This window comes from Phocoena sinus, chromosome 7 (assembly GCF_008692025.1).
Source record: "Phocoena sinus isolate mPhoSin1 chromosome 7, mPhoSin1.pri, whole genome shotgun sequence".
Lineage (NCBI taxonomy): Eukaryota > Metazoa > Chordata > Mammalia > Artiodactyla > Phocoenidae > Phocoena > Phocoena sinus.
The window spans coordinates 100,564,731-100,579,411 of NC_045769.1; the positions used below are offsets into that span (position 1 = coordinate 100,564,731).

A 14,681-nucleotide genomic window follows, 5' to 3' on the forward strand; every position below is an offset into this window, starting at 1 on the left:
TATTGTTATTGTTCTTTCCTATTCAATATGATTAAACAAGATTTAAATAGATAAAAAAATGCAGATAAAAGTTTAGAATGAGAGTTGATTTAGTAGGCTACAGAATCAAGATTACAGATAATCTAGAGGCGGGAATGCTAGCCCAAGTCAACAACGTTAAATTTATTAATGGTTAGAATGAATTTAGGCATGTGTTTTATTTAAAAATCTGGTTCTTAAAATATAGGATGAAAAGAGTAACCGGTATCCCAACTTAGGTACTTTTATTGATCGTAAACTCAGTATGGACTTAGACTCTCCCATGAACTTTAAAAACATCAATGTATTTTTCAAGATGAGTTAATAAAATTAAACTGCCTAGAACTGTACTGTCCAATACTGTAGCCACTGGCCACATGGGCTGAATGAGCACTTGAAATGCAATTAGTCTAAGTTGAGGTGTGCTGTAAGTGCAAAATACACACTCCAGATTTTGAAGGCTTAGTTAAAAAAAAAAAAAAGTAAAACATTAATAATAGGTCATATTCAAGATATGATAAAACAACATTTTTGTATATATTGGACTAAATACAATGTATTAGTAATTTTTAAACATTTTTCTCTTTTTTATTAATAGGGCTATAAAAATGAAACTTACTTGTATAGTACTTGCATTATATTTCTCTTGCTCAGTGCTGCTCTAGAACACAGGAGGTAAATATCCCAATGTTTTAAGTGCCAGTTGGAAAGCACCTGGGATGCTGTACCCAACTGGAGACCATATGGAAGGAGACAATCATAATTCTCAAAGACTTAGAAACTGTAATGAAGGAATTAGATATGTAGCTATGCACAGAGAAAACTTGGCAAAAGACAGGGATAATAATAGATATCTTGAGTGTTGCAGGGCTGTCAAAGAGAATAGAAGTCAGATGTATTTCTTAGTGTAAAACTAAGGCCGATAAAAACAAATGGCAACAGGAAAACAGATTTGGCTCAGCATAAAGAAGGCCGCTCTAACAGTTACTTGTTCAATGATACAGGAGCCTACTTTCTTTAGAAATTTACAAATGGTGGATGGATAACGCTCCATTATAGGCACTGTGTAAAGGAAACTTGCACAGGTGAACTGTGTTGGAATAGTTAAATTTCAGTCTTTCATTAATCCAAGAAAGACAGCAGTTTCCCCTCTAAAATACATCATAGCATAAACACAGGAAGAAAGAGTTGTGTGACTCTCCTACTAATATGTCAAGTTTGAAGTCTTGCAGAATATATAGTCCTGAAATTTTCTTTCTATAAATGTCAACATTTATAGAAAGAATGTCAAAAGCAGTCTACTTTGCTTTATTTACTCATATCTAGTTTGAAAAAGATCAAACATAGGACAACTTTTCAGAAAAATGTAACAGTAATTCTTACTAGAAATAGCAAACTTCAAGTAAAAAAAAAAATGTACACATGGAAAGAAATTTAGATGTAGTGTTTTCTGATTATACCAAGAGACGACAACGTTATGATTCCTAAATGGAGTTTACGCTAATTCACTTGTAATTGCTTTTATGTTGCCTATTTAAAAAAGAAAAAAAATGGTAAAGATTGTGTGTTAGTAAATTAACCAGCTCAAAGATAGTGTGTGGTATAAGGAGACTCTTAATTTAGCCAAATGGAAAGGACCCGAGCATTTCTGAATAAAGAGGGAGCAGAGAATGTAACTAGAGTAATGAGACCGTGCATTTTTAAAAGAACTCAGCCAGAAAATGACCAACAGTCACTGTCAAAAAACTGAGACTTCATTTTTAAGAGCACATTTTTTGTTTATATAGAAGATTTAATCCAGTGTACCTGAAACATAACTAAATGTTGCGTAATCATACTGAATTTTACTTATCTGTACTGAATTATGTCCAATTTACGTTTTTATACATTTTTCTCCTCTTGTGCCTTTGAGATCATTTAATGCTCTAACAAGGCCTTAATTGATGTGACATCCCCAATACCAAGTTCCATGCAGCTGTGCACTGTTGTCATTTCTTTCTTGAATAAGTGAATGACTCCACAAGGAACGGGACAAACATTTGCCACTCAGGGAGAGAGGACCTGTTCCCTGCTTCTTCTGCTTAACAGCCTTTCTAGACCCTGTCTCAAAAAATAAGAGATACTTTACAGAGATGATGAAAAGCCAGTGGTATTGATGTGAAATTTGATCTTCATAAAAGAGATAAATTTAATAATCAAAGCTTTTCACATTAATTTTTCACTTTAAACTAGTTTCTGCACCTGTAATTTTGTACTCACATTTATGAATATTGGCTGATTGACAATGATTTAATCGCTTTTCTTTTCAAATAGAAAAATGTTTCTGCCTATAATATCCCAAATGCAAAAACATTAACAGTTTTCAATATAGGGTTATCACTTTGTCGTTATTGCTTTTCCCTCTAAATGGAATTGAGGAGCAGAATTTTATTTTTTGCGGTTGAATTTCACTTAATACATATGCCTGTCATGCATAATAACACATTCTGGGAGGAGGGCATTTTATTAATAACTTTATTTGCAAATTCAATATCATGAGACCAAAATAGTGATATGCATGCTCACTTACTCTTCCTTATAATTGACAAAACTATTTGTGTATTTACTGGTGGTATGAAAAATACAGTTATTTGATGCTGTAGCTAGTCATGATGTTAATAAAGAATAGACATTTAGGGGCTTCCCTGGTGGCGCAGTGGTTGAGTCTGCCTGCCAATGCAGGGAACACGGGTTCGAGCCCGGGTCTGGGAGGATCCCACCTGCCGCGGAGCAGCTGGCCGCTTGAGCCACAATTACTGAGCCTGCGCGTCTGGAGCCTGTGCTCCGCAACAAGAGAGGCCGCGATAGTGAGAGGCCCGCGCATCGCTGTGAGGAGTGGCCCCCGCTTGCCGCAACTGGAGAGAGCCCTCGCACAGAAACGAAGAGCCAACACAGCCATAAATAAATAAATAAATATTAAAAAAAAAAAGAATAGACATTCAAAACTGACTATAATTTATTGCAGATTAGATCTGTACTTAATTATTCATTCATAAAAGAAAATGATGTCTTTGTTTTCAGAAAAATGCTCCAAATTACTGTACAATTCACCAAAAACACAAAGCCCTTTTTCCTGTTGTTGGATACTTAGGTTATTTCAAATTTTCCCTCTATTTAAATAATGTTGTGATGATCATCCTAGCACTCAAAACTGTCCACGTTTCTAATAAATCACTGAGTTGAATGATATTAATTTTGTAAGAGTTATTGAAACATATTACTGTAGTTATTTCCAAGAAGTTTATCTCAGATGGCACTTCTACCATCTCTGAATTATTGTGTGTTCTTTTAATTTAACCTTTTAAGCATTATTAATATATATATATATATATATATTTTTTTTTTTTTTTTTTTTTTTTTTTGCGGTACACGGGCCTCTCACTGTTGTGGCCTCTCCTGTTGTGGAGCACAGGCTCCGGATGCGGAGGCTCAGCGGCGATGGCTCACGGGCCCAGCCGATGTGGGATCTTTCCGGACCGGGGCACGAACCGGTGTCCCCTGCATCGGCAGGCGGACTCTCAACCACTGCGCCACCAGGGAAGCCCCATTATTAATATTTTTGATGAGAAAATTGAATAAAAAGTTAAAGAGATTTGATGAAGACCTACTAGCTAGATAACAGCAGAGCTGACATCAGAATCAAAGGTCATGATATTAATCATAATGTTAAGATGGTTTTCCTTAATGTAAAATAGTAGAGTCATCCAACATAAATTTATTCAATACCTATCCATGGAGCGCTTACTCTGTGCCTAGCATTGTATGCATCACGGATACAGCCCTGAACAAAAATGAGAATTTCCTGTCAACATGGAGTTTTAAGAGAATAATGAAAATAAATGAGTAATTTATACAGCATGTTAGATGCTTCTAAGTGCTAGGGGAATTTTTAAATTTTACTTTTTATTTTTACTTTTATTTACTTTTAAACATAGATTCACAAGAAGTTTCAGCACAGCCTGGAGATGTGTCTGTACCCATCACCAAGCTTCCTGCCGTGGTGACATCTTTCATAACAGTTGTGCATTATTAAAACCAGGAAGAGTGTATTTATCAAAAATTGTACAATAAAATTAAGTAGATTATAGATCTTTCTCAGATATTACCATATTTTGCATACACTCACTTTTTGGCATGTCCTATGTATATTTCTGTTGCATTTTCTTACATATAACTAGCATCACCACCCATAATTGAGATACACATCCGTTCTGTCACCATGAAGAAAATCTCTTATACTTCTCCTTTGTAGTCACACCCTCCCTCCCCTTCTCTAATCTCTGGCAACAACTGTTCTCCATCTCTACAATTTTGTTATCTCCGGCATGGTATATAAATTGAATTCTACAATATATAACCTTTTGAGATTGACTTTTAGGTGATTTTTTTTTTTTTCATTCAGTATAATGCTCTTAAGATCCATATAAATTGCCACGTGTATCAATAGTTTGTTCCCTTTTATTGCTGAGTAGTACAGAGAGATCTATAAAGCAGAAAAGAAAACGCCATTAAGAGGAGTGCAGTTGGCACAGCCTGCCACCATCTGGAGTTGGGTGTCCTGTGAGGAGCTTCAGCGCACATCCTGAGCTTAGGTATTGGCTCAGCCATTTCACGAGGAACTCTGGTCTGAAGGGCCGGGGGCAAGGCCTCTGCATGGGGCCAGCTATGAGCAAGTGAAACAGACTAAGCACAAAGGGGAAAAAGGTGGATGGGCTAGGCCTGAAGTGAGATGGCCAGATTTATGTCCTTTCCAGATGAAATGTGGATCCTCTAGCAACAGGAGCCATGTGGCTGACAGGGTCTTGGTGCTCCAGCCAAGTGTCAGGCTTCTGAGGTGGGAGAGCCAAGTTCAGGACACTGGACCACCAGAGACCTCCTGGACCCATGTAATATCAATCAGCAAGAGCTCTCGCAGAGATCTCCGTCTCAACGCTAAGACCCAGCTCCACTCAATGACAGTGCTGGATACCCTATGCCAAACAACTAGCAAGACAGGAACACAACTGCAACTATTAGCAAAGAAGCTGCCTAAAATCATAAGTACACAGACACCCCAAAACACACGACCATACGTGGACCTGCCCACCAGAAAGACAAGATCCAGCCTCATCCAGCAGAACACAGCCACCAGTCCCCTCTACCAGGAAGCCTACCCAACCCACTGAACCAACCTTAGCCACTGGGGACAGACACCAAAAACAACGGGAACTACGAACCTGCAGCCTGCGAAAAGGAGACCTCAAACACAGTAAGTTAAGCGAAATGAGAAGACAGAAAAACACACAGCAGATGAAGGAGCAAGGTAAAAACCCACCAGACCAAACAAATGAAGAGGAAACAGGCAGTATAACAGAAAAATAATGCAGAATAATGATAGTAAAGATGATCCAAAATCTTGGAAATAGAATGGAGAAAACACAAGAAACGTTTAACAAGGACCTAGAAGAACTAAAGAGCAAACAAACAATCATGAACAACACAATAAATGAAATTAAAATTTCTCTAGAAGGGATCAATAGCAGAATAACTGAGGCAGAAGAATGGATAAGTGACCTGGAAGACAAAACAGTGGAAATAATTACCACAGATCACAATAAAGAAAAAAGAATGAAAAGAATTGAGGAGAGTCTCAGAGACCTCTGGAACAATCTTAAACGCACCAACATTTGAATTATAGGGGTTGCAGAAGAAGAAGGGAAAAAGAAAGGGGCTGAGAAAATATTTGAAGAGATTATGGCTGAAAACTTCCCTAATATGGGAAAGAAAATAGTCCATCAAGTCTAGGATGTGCAGAGAGTCCCATACAGGATAAATCCAAGGAGAAACATGCCAAGACACATATTAATCAAACTATCAAAGGTTAAATACAAAGAAAAAATATTAAAAGCAGCAAGGGAAAAGCAACAACATACAGAGGAATACCCATAAGGTTAGCAGCTGATCTTTCGGCAGAAACTCCACAAGCCAGAAGGGAGTAGCAGGACATATTTAAAGTGATGAAAGGGGGGAAAAAAGTGATGACAGGGAAAAACCTACAACCAAGATTACTCTACCCAGCAAGGATCTCATTCAGATTCAATGGAGAAAGTAAAACCTTTACAGACAAGCATAAACGGGGAATTTTATGGCTTGATTGGAATTTTATCTTTAAAAGGATTAAGTGAACTTTATTTTATTTTTTTATACAGCAGGTTCTTATTAGTCATCAATTTTATACACATCAGTGTATACATGTCAATCCCAATCACCCAGTTTATCACACCACCACCCTCTCCCCCTGCCGCTTTCCCCCCTTCGTGTCCATACGTTTGTTCTCTACATCTGTGTCTCAATTTCTGCCCTGCAAACAGGTTCATCTGTACCATTTTTCTAGGTTCCACATATATGCGTTAATATACGATATTTATTTTTCTTTTTCTGACTTACTTCACTCTGTATGACAGTCTCTAGATCCATCCACGTCTCAACAAATGACCCAATTTCTTTCCTTTTTATGGCTGAGTAATATTCCATTGTATATATGTACCACATCTTCTTTATCCATTCGTCTGTCGATAGGCATTTAGGTTGCTTCCATGACCTGGCTATTGTAAATAGTGCTGCAGTGAACATTGGGGTGCATGTGTCTTTTTGAATTATGGTTTTCTCTGGGTATATGCCCAGTAGTGGGATTGCTGGATCATATGGTAATTCTATTTTTATTTCTTTAAGTAACCTCCATACTGTTCTCCATAGTGGCTGTGTCAATTAACATTCCCACCAACAGTGCAAGAGGGTTCCCTTTTCTCCACACCCTCTCCAGCATTTGTTGTTTGTAGATTTTCTGATGATGCCCATTCTAACTGGTGTGAGGTGACACCTCATTGTAGTGTTTTTTTTTTTTTTTCGGTACACGGGCCTCTCACTGTTGTGGCCTCTCCCGCTGCGGAGAACAGGCTTCAAACGTGCAGGCTCAGTGGCCATGGCTCACGGGCCCAGCCGCTCCGTGGCATGTGGGATTCTCCCGGACTGGGGCATGAACCCGCGTCCCCTGCATTGGCAGACGGACTCTCAACCACTGTGCCACCAGGGAAGCCCCTCATTATAGTTTTGATTTGCATTTCTCTAATAATTAGTGATGCTGAGCAGCTTTTCATGTGCTTCTTGGCCATCTGTATGTCTTCTTTGGAGAAATGTCTATTTAGGTCTTCTGACCACTTTTGGATTGTGCTGTTTGTTTTTTGATATGGAGCTGCATGAGCTGCTTGTAAATTTTGGATATTAATCCTTTGTCAGTTGCTTTATTTGCAAATACTTTCTCCCATTCTGAGGGTTGCCTTTTCGTCTTGTTTATGGTTTCCTCTGCTGTGCAAAAGCTTTCAAGTTTCATTAGGTCCCATTTGTTTATTTTTATTTTTATTTCCATTAATTTAGGAGGTGGATCAAAAAAGATCTTGCTGTGATTTATGTCAAAGAGCGTTCTTCCTATGTTTTCCTCTAAGAGTTTTATAGTGTCCAGTCTTACATTTAGGTCTCTAATCCAGTTTGAGTTTATTTTTGTGTATGGTGTTAGGGAGTGTTCTAATTTCATTCTTTTACATGTAGCTGTCTAGTTTTCCCAGCCCCACTTATTGAAGAGACTGTCTTTTCTCCATCGTATATCCTTGCCTCCTTTGTCATAGAGTAGTTGACCATAGGTGTGTGGATTTATCTCTGGGCTTTCTATCTTGTTCCATTGATCTATGTTTCTGTTTTTGTGCCAGTACCATATTTTCTTGATTACTGTAGCTTTGTAGTATAGTCTGAAGTCAGGGAGTCTGATTCCTCCAGCTCCGTTTTTTTCCCTCAAGACTGCTTTGGCTATTCGAGGTCTTTTGTGTCTCCATACAAATTTTAAGATTTTTTGTTCTAGTTCCGTAGAAAATGCCATTGGTAATTTGATACAGATTGCATTGAATCTGTAGATTGCTTTGGGTAGTATAGTCATTTTCACAATATTGATTCTTTAAAAGGATTAAGTGAACTTTGTATTCCCTTTATGAAATGTTTGTGCCAATTTTATCAAATTGTTTAAGTGACTTTGGCATGAAGTGGAAGGTACACATCTTCTATTCCTTTGCATTGTTCATGACCCACTGGTGCCTTTAGACCTCACTCAGAGGGCACAAAAGTCTTAAGAATTTACTGGAAGAACAGAGATGACATCTCCTGTGACTCAAAGGGCATTGCATCAGAGTGTGGTCTTCATCCCAGCAAAATCTCATGGAAGGGGAAATGAAGGTGAAGTCTTACCAGACGGTATCTGTGGTTTTTGTGGTCATGTCAGGTAGCAAACACTAAGTGGACCCACCCGAAAATCCAGTCCATTTGGAAAATTATACGAGCTAAGCCAAATCTTAGCCTTTCACCCTGTCAAAGAATAAGGGGTCCACTTTGTCCCTTTGACAGGTCTCAGAAGCAGCTCAATAAATGAACAAAGCTCAGGAAGCCAAAGCTGTGGATATTCATGAAAGTTCTGAATTGAACTGGTGTTGGGGAGAGCTGGCAATCATAATTTTGTTCACAAACATGCTGACAATAAACAATAAACTCTCAGGTAAAAACAGCCGGACACACAGAAGTTCACTCATTTCAGCTAAGTACAACTTCTCCAGGAAAACTTTCTCTCCTGTCTTCTGGACTATGCAATTGGAAACTTACCCCTGCAGTATTAGATGCTGTATTTCCACCATCAAATATAAGCTCCCTGAGGACAGATACTATTTTTTTCTTTCATTTATTTTTCCTGCCATACCTAGAATGTAGTAGAAAGCAGTAGGCACTCTGTAAAAAGGATACATTTCTCTTACATCAAGGAACACAAGCTATGACTTGCAGGTGTACTTGGAAATGTGACTACTGCTATAAACAGTTCTCAACATCCCTTCAGCGAGCATCAGTATCTGATTAATATCCTTTCTACTTAAAACAGAGAATTAAGAGATGAAACCTAACTGCCAAGAACCAGTAGGGGAAAGTAGTCACTGTGTTGATTTGAATGCCTGCTGTGCAAGTGACATATTAATATTAAATGGGTGGAAAAAATTAATTATTTGAAAAAATCCAAAGCATTTACCCCCAACTGTGTAGGTAAAGAGGAAAAAAAAAAAGCTGAAGGAACAGTAACTTTCACATGCTTATTTTTTTCCTGAAAGTGTGAGATGGTGAAAACTGAGAAAGAAAGTATAATGTGCTTTTAGCTATTTATAATATTATGTCACAAAAACAATAATAAAAATAAAAATTCTTTTATGGGGTTCATTTACAGAATATTAAATAATCCTTAGGAAGTTATCAATGTAGTCAGCTTTCTAGAATTACAGGTATTTGTTGTTATTGTTTTAATTTCTTATTTTTATATTTAACCTTCCTGGGCTACCTGACACACAGGTGTTCATGATGAAAAACAACTGATGAAGATAAGAAATTGCTGATCTTTATTGCTTAAGATTGCTATTCATCTTCAACAAAAGATGAAGATAAACAGTTGCTATTTCTATAGGTTCTTTAATGCTGACGTCAAGTTTCTCATTTACTTCATATTAATTCCTAAGCACTCACATCTTTAAAATTTAGGTATGAGTGTAATCTCAAAAGAAGCAATAGGAAATACAAGACAACTTGGTCAAGCTTGTAAACCTCACATAGGGGATTATTTTGTACTCGTCCTAAGATTTATTCTAGTGCAAAATTTAACCATACATCCAAAAACTATTTATTAAGACCTTTTCTCAAATCAAGTGTAGAGCTCTGGTTAGAAGTTTTCAGTCTGGATCAGTTTAGGTCTGGTTTATTTTCTGGATCAGAGCTAAATTAGGCCAAGTGTATTCAGACCAGTTCCTACTTAAGGGCAATGTAACGTGTGATATCCAAGCATATGACACCTTAAAGTTGGGGTTCCACATTTAAAGAGGTACAACATATTCTTCCCCTGCTGCCAGAGGTGAATTGAATGGCGAAAATGGGCTTAGTGATAATTTGGGAATATTGCCTTTTGCTTTATTTCATCTTGTGTTTTCTGTTTGGTACATAGGCTGTCCACTGAAGTTTTGTCTTCAGTGTTTGTTGCCCAAGTTGTTTCATTTCTTCCGGGTTGAGGAAGGTGTTCTGGATGAGTTATCAAGAAGTCACAGCATTTTTATGTTACAAAGTGCTTAGAACACCCTGATTTATTGCTGGGAAATTGAGGCCCAGACAGTCAAATGACATAAAGCTATGTAGGAGCAGAGTTTGACCTAGATATTAGAGCTCTGAATTCTCAAGGACTTTTTTCATTATTCTTTAAAATATTCCATATCATTAGGAGCGGGAAAAATTATATTCCCTCCAGAAAATTTAAAAAGGACACATGTATCTTAGTCCCTTTCAAATACTAGTTATGTTGTATTTTTCCCACACATCTACTCATTCATTTTCAAATAATTGAATATCAACAAATGTGCTAGCAATTAAGAATAAAAATAGTTGCATATAATTCCTGCTTTTCACTTGAAGTGTTCATACTCTAGAGGGGAAATTTGTATAAATAGAAGAATTATAATAAATGGAACAAGGATTGATCTTCAAGAGCCACGATAGCTCAGAATTCCCAGAAAAGAACATCAAAAGTGTACCTTGAAGATTGAGTAGGAATTTTCTAGGGTTAAAAGACTAAAGTGGGGAGATGCCTTAAGGCACATACAGAACGAGCGTCATGAAAGGGCCCAGCATGTGTACAGAGCAGTGAGATACTTGGTGTGGCAAGAATGTTGGAAAGTGAAGTGTGGAAGAGGTTCAGAAGGTCTTAATCTGCTTGCTAATTATTTTCGGTCCCTGAAGTTTGTTGTGTTGAAATAGAAATCCTCAATCACTTGCAGGCTCACAAAGAGCACATGAGTTTTCGATATCAGGCAAAGCTGCCTGTTTGTTACTGCAGAGTGTTTGCCTCTGTGTGGCACCTCTGGACTAATGAGCTGGGCAAGATCACAGGAAACTACCGGGTCTCCTTTTCCCCCTCTAACCCAGGACTAGCCTTGAAAGTTGTGTCTTGATCCCCTATCTTCCATGTTCTCATACTTGGTACTCAGGGTTTTTCCAATCCATCTTGACCTTGCTAATACCGTTTTTATTTGGGAATGGAAAAAGGGGCAAAAAGAAGCTCTGAGTAATCCCTAACTTTAGGAATGACCTCTTAGACCTGCACTGGGGCTTGGTTTCATTTTTTTTTTCTTTAGGTTTTTTTTCCACTTCTGAGAGGCAGTGACACTGATGGGTTCCATCCCCTCCCTTCCCAATTGATCACTGAAACATATCAAAGGTAAAACAGCCAGGACCTATCTGACTGGCTGTTTCCAATCAGATGAACATTTCTTTAGTTCAAATTGAAATAAGTAAATTTATTATCAAGCTCTGTTCTAAACCAATATTAAGTATGCATATTTTGTGTATATATGTATGTTTATATGTAGTTTCATTCATGTAGGTAGAGCATCCCGAATTTGTATTTGTTAGGTGTCCTCGATCTGGATAAACTATTATAAAACCTTTAATGCATCCATGGTTCCCTTGCAACGGCTTAGGAGATGTATTTCCTTCCCTCCCATTCATTTGGGGTTATCCACATCATCATTTTTTTTTTCTTTTCTCTTCAACATTCTTACTCCTCACTTATCTTGCATCCTGGCAGTGGTATAACTAAGAGGATTATCTGCTCTCATTAAAATGAATGAAATAATCACGGTTCTGATAAAATATAGGTGTAGGGGTAGGATAAAAAGAAAGACACTGATAATTGAACTTCTTAAAGACTAGCAGTATCACTTGCATTCAGCTCCTTTCTTTGCAGATAGTAAAGGGCTTGGGGAGTGTTGTCTGAGGAACTAAAGGTCTGAATCTTTTGGAAGACCTGTCAAAGCGGGATGGTATAGCAGATAGCATGAAAATTTCACGGAAGACAGATGTTTTACCTTCTATACTGTTGCAAGACTACAGGTCTTTCCCAGCTCTTCCTGTTCTGTTTGCAATGTTGTAGCTTCATCACATCTACATGCAATTTAATTTGAGCATGAATTATTAGCTCTTACTAATATCTGCTAAGCCTTATGGGATATGATTATAAAATCCTTGGAAAGTATGACCCTAGCCTTTGAGAACCTTGTAATTTGATATTCTTTCCTTGACTCATTTTTAGTTCTGTATTCTACCCTTTATCCCTGACACCAAATGTCACCTCATAGCCATTCCATCCCAGTATTGCCTTACAGAAAAACTCTAAGAAAGACATGAATGATAACATTCCCAGTGAGGTCATTCTTCATCTTTCATTTTGTTAAATAATTGGAGAACTATTTTAAAAGCTGTCTGGCTGTAACATATAAAGCCATTTTGGAAGGATGCTTTTGCAGAGTTACAGCACTGAAATCGTTTTTATTAGAACTTAAAGATCTTTGAAAAAATCCCTTTGTACATGAGAATACTTAAGACTTCCATGATATATTAGTAGCTTATATTGAGAAGAAAACACAATGCCTTATCTCGTTTGCCATTTCTAAATTTGTTTTGTAAGTCTACATCAGATATGCTTTTCTAAAAATGGCTTATAAATGATTTTATTAGGGAAAAATGTTCGGGGAGCAGGCATATTTTATATTTCTTTGCATGTAAGGAAAGCACTCCCTTAATAGTCTTGAGTAGAAATGGCATCTTATTAGAATAAAATCTATTTCTTTTATGTTTCATTGTCCAAATGCATTTTACTTAATAACCCAATTAGTCTTGAAAACAGTACTTGAGTAAATAAGTCATTTTAACTTTTACACAATAAAATTTTGATTAGCTAGAACAAAACTAACGAGAAATATCAATTTACCCAAGTGAATTAAATTATAAGGCAATTCAAAAGTACCTGGAATTTAGAAATCTATATTAGAAAATTTGGGGGGAAATGTGCTGAAGGTTATAATCGTCTAATCTAATTCTTTTGCTTTTTATGGTTTTAAAATCACAATTTAGATATTAGGTCTTCTTGGGTCCTTAAAGCAAGTTTTCTTCTGTGCATTAGATTCTTCTTACAAACTAGGAAAGTGGAACAAAGTTATGATAATATAATCAACAAAGAATGAAAGAATAGCTTCCAATGATTCCTCAGTTAACTGGGGTCGACATAACTTCTTCTTTTGCTGGCATTGTGTGGAAAATACATACATGGAGGAGTTGATAAAAGAGTTAGTCAAATAGACGAATTAGGACACAAAAGTACAGAGAGAAAGACAACATTCTGGGGATATTCTTCAAACCTCAGTGTCAAAAAGTCAGTGATGCCATGAGGAGCTTTAGCTACTTCCTCAACAAATCTCAAGACCTTTTTTATTACCAACATTAGTGACTCTAAAGAAGACACAGTTCCTGTCCTCTAGGAATTTACCATCTAATGACAGAAAGTGGAGGGAGGTCAGTAATTAGACACATTTAAAATACTCATCATAAATGACATAACCATGGTGGATGTGTCCACAATATAAACACATGTGCACTTTAAAGTAACTATTATTCATTTGAAAACAGTGTTTGTTCCCATCTCAGTCACAATTAGTTTGCTTGATTCTATGGAAACAAGGCAGTGACATCATATAACAAATTTGTAATAGTTTTACAATTATCCTTTTCTTTTACCAAAATATTCTCTTAATTTTTCTGTTTTTGTTAACAGTATTATTACCCATCTAACTAAACCTTGAGGTTTCAGTTATCTTTGTATTCCTATCACCATCACTCATCCAGTTGTTTTGATATCAGCAAATCAACCTAATGCTTCCTCTGCATTTCCACTGCAAAGACTTACTAAGGCCCTTTTAATCCTTTCCTTAGCTGGGACTCAAGAAATTATTTCCCTACTACAGCCAGATACATACTATTAAAGCATAGCTTTGTTTGGATAAATTGATTTCCTGAAAACCTTAAATGGTCCAATGCCTTCTGTTGAATAATGTACAAACAAGTCAACCAGGCATCAAGGCCAACACAACATACCCAGATCTGACTTTCTGACATTGTTTTCTATATCTGCATTAAATGTTCCCTTTGTGTCGCAAATGTGCGTAATTACTCTTCAACCTGCCCCAAACTGTTAGTCTTTTCCTTTATTGCTAACTGTGCTCACAGATGTTGCTTCTCTGATCTCCATCTCTTTTTATCAAACTTTTCTGTCCTTCATTGTTTAGTTCAAAGATCTTATCTTCCATGCATTCTTTCCTTATCCCTTCACTTCAAGATGACCTTTTCTGTTACTGAGATCTTACAAACTTATCCACCAGTCCCGTGATACGTTATAAATATTGACTTCTGTGTGCCGCTGGACTACATCTATTAATTATATCCCTCCAATACCACACTCCTCAGAATCTCTATCATCTTTCACCTGTATTGCTACAGTAGGCTCCTGATTGGTCTTTCTACCGCCAAGGCCTGCCAGTTCCTCTCTTGTTCATTCTCCACACAGAAACTAACGTGATTTTTTTAAAAACCATAAATATGACCATTCTAATCATCAAAATCAATCAGTGACACCACATTAGGGCAAAGTCCAATCTTTTTCAAGATTTACAGTGATTCAAAGCCTCCATCTCTGG

The 14,681-nt window shown here is 37.1% G+C and overlaps 1 protein-coding gene across 9 annotated transcripts in view; it reads left to right on the plus strand.

The window, feature by feature from the left end:
- The window catches only part of DPP10 (dipeptidyl peptidase like 10), a 1,311,492-nt gene that overhangs the window by 1,002,451 nt on the left and 294,360 nt on the right, over positions 1–14,681 (plus strand). The window contains exon 6 of one of the 9 annotated variants that reach the window (XM_032638356.1): positions 8,842–8,861. The exons of the other annotated variants lie outside the window; for them this stretch is intronic. Within the exon in view, the coding sequence (XP_032494247.1) occupies positions 8,842–8,861 (20 nt within the window). The remainder of the gene's footprint in view (positions 1–8,841; positions 8,862–14,681) is intronic. 9 annotated transcript variants of the gene reach the window in all.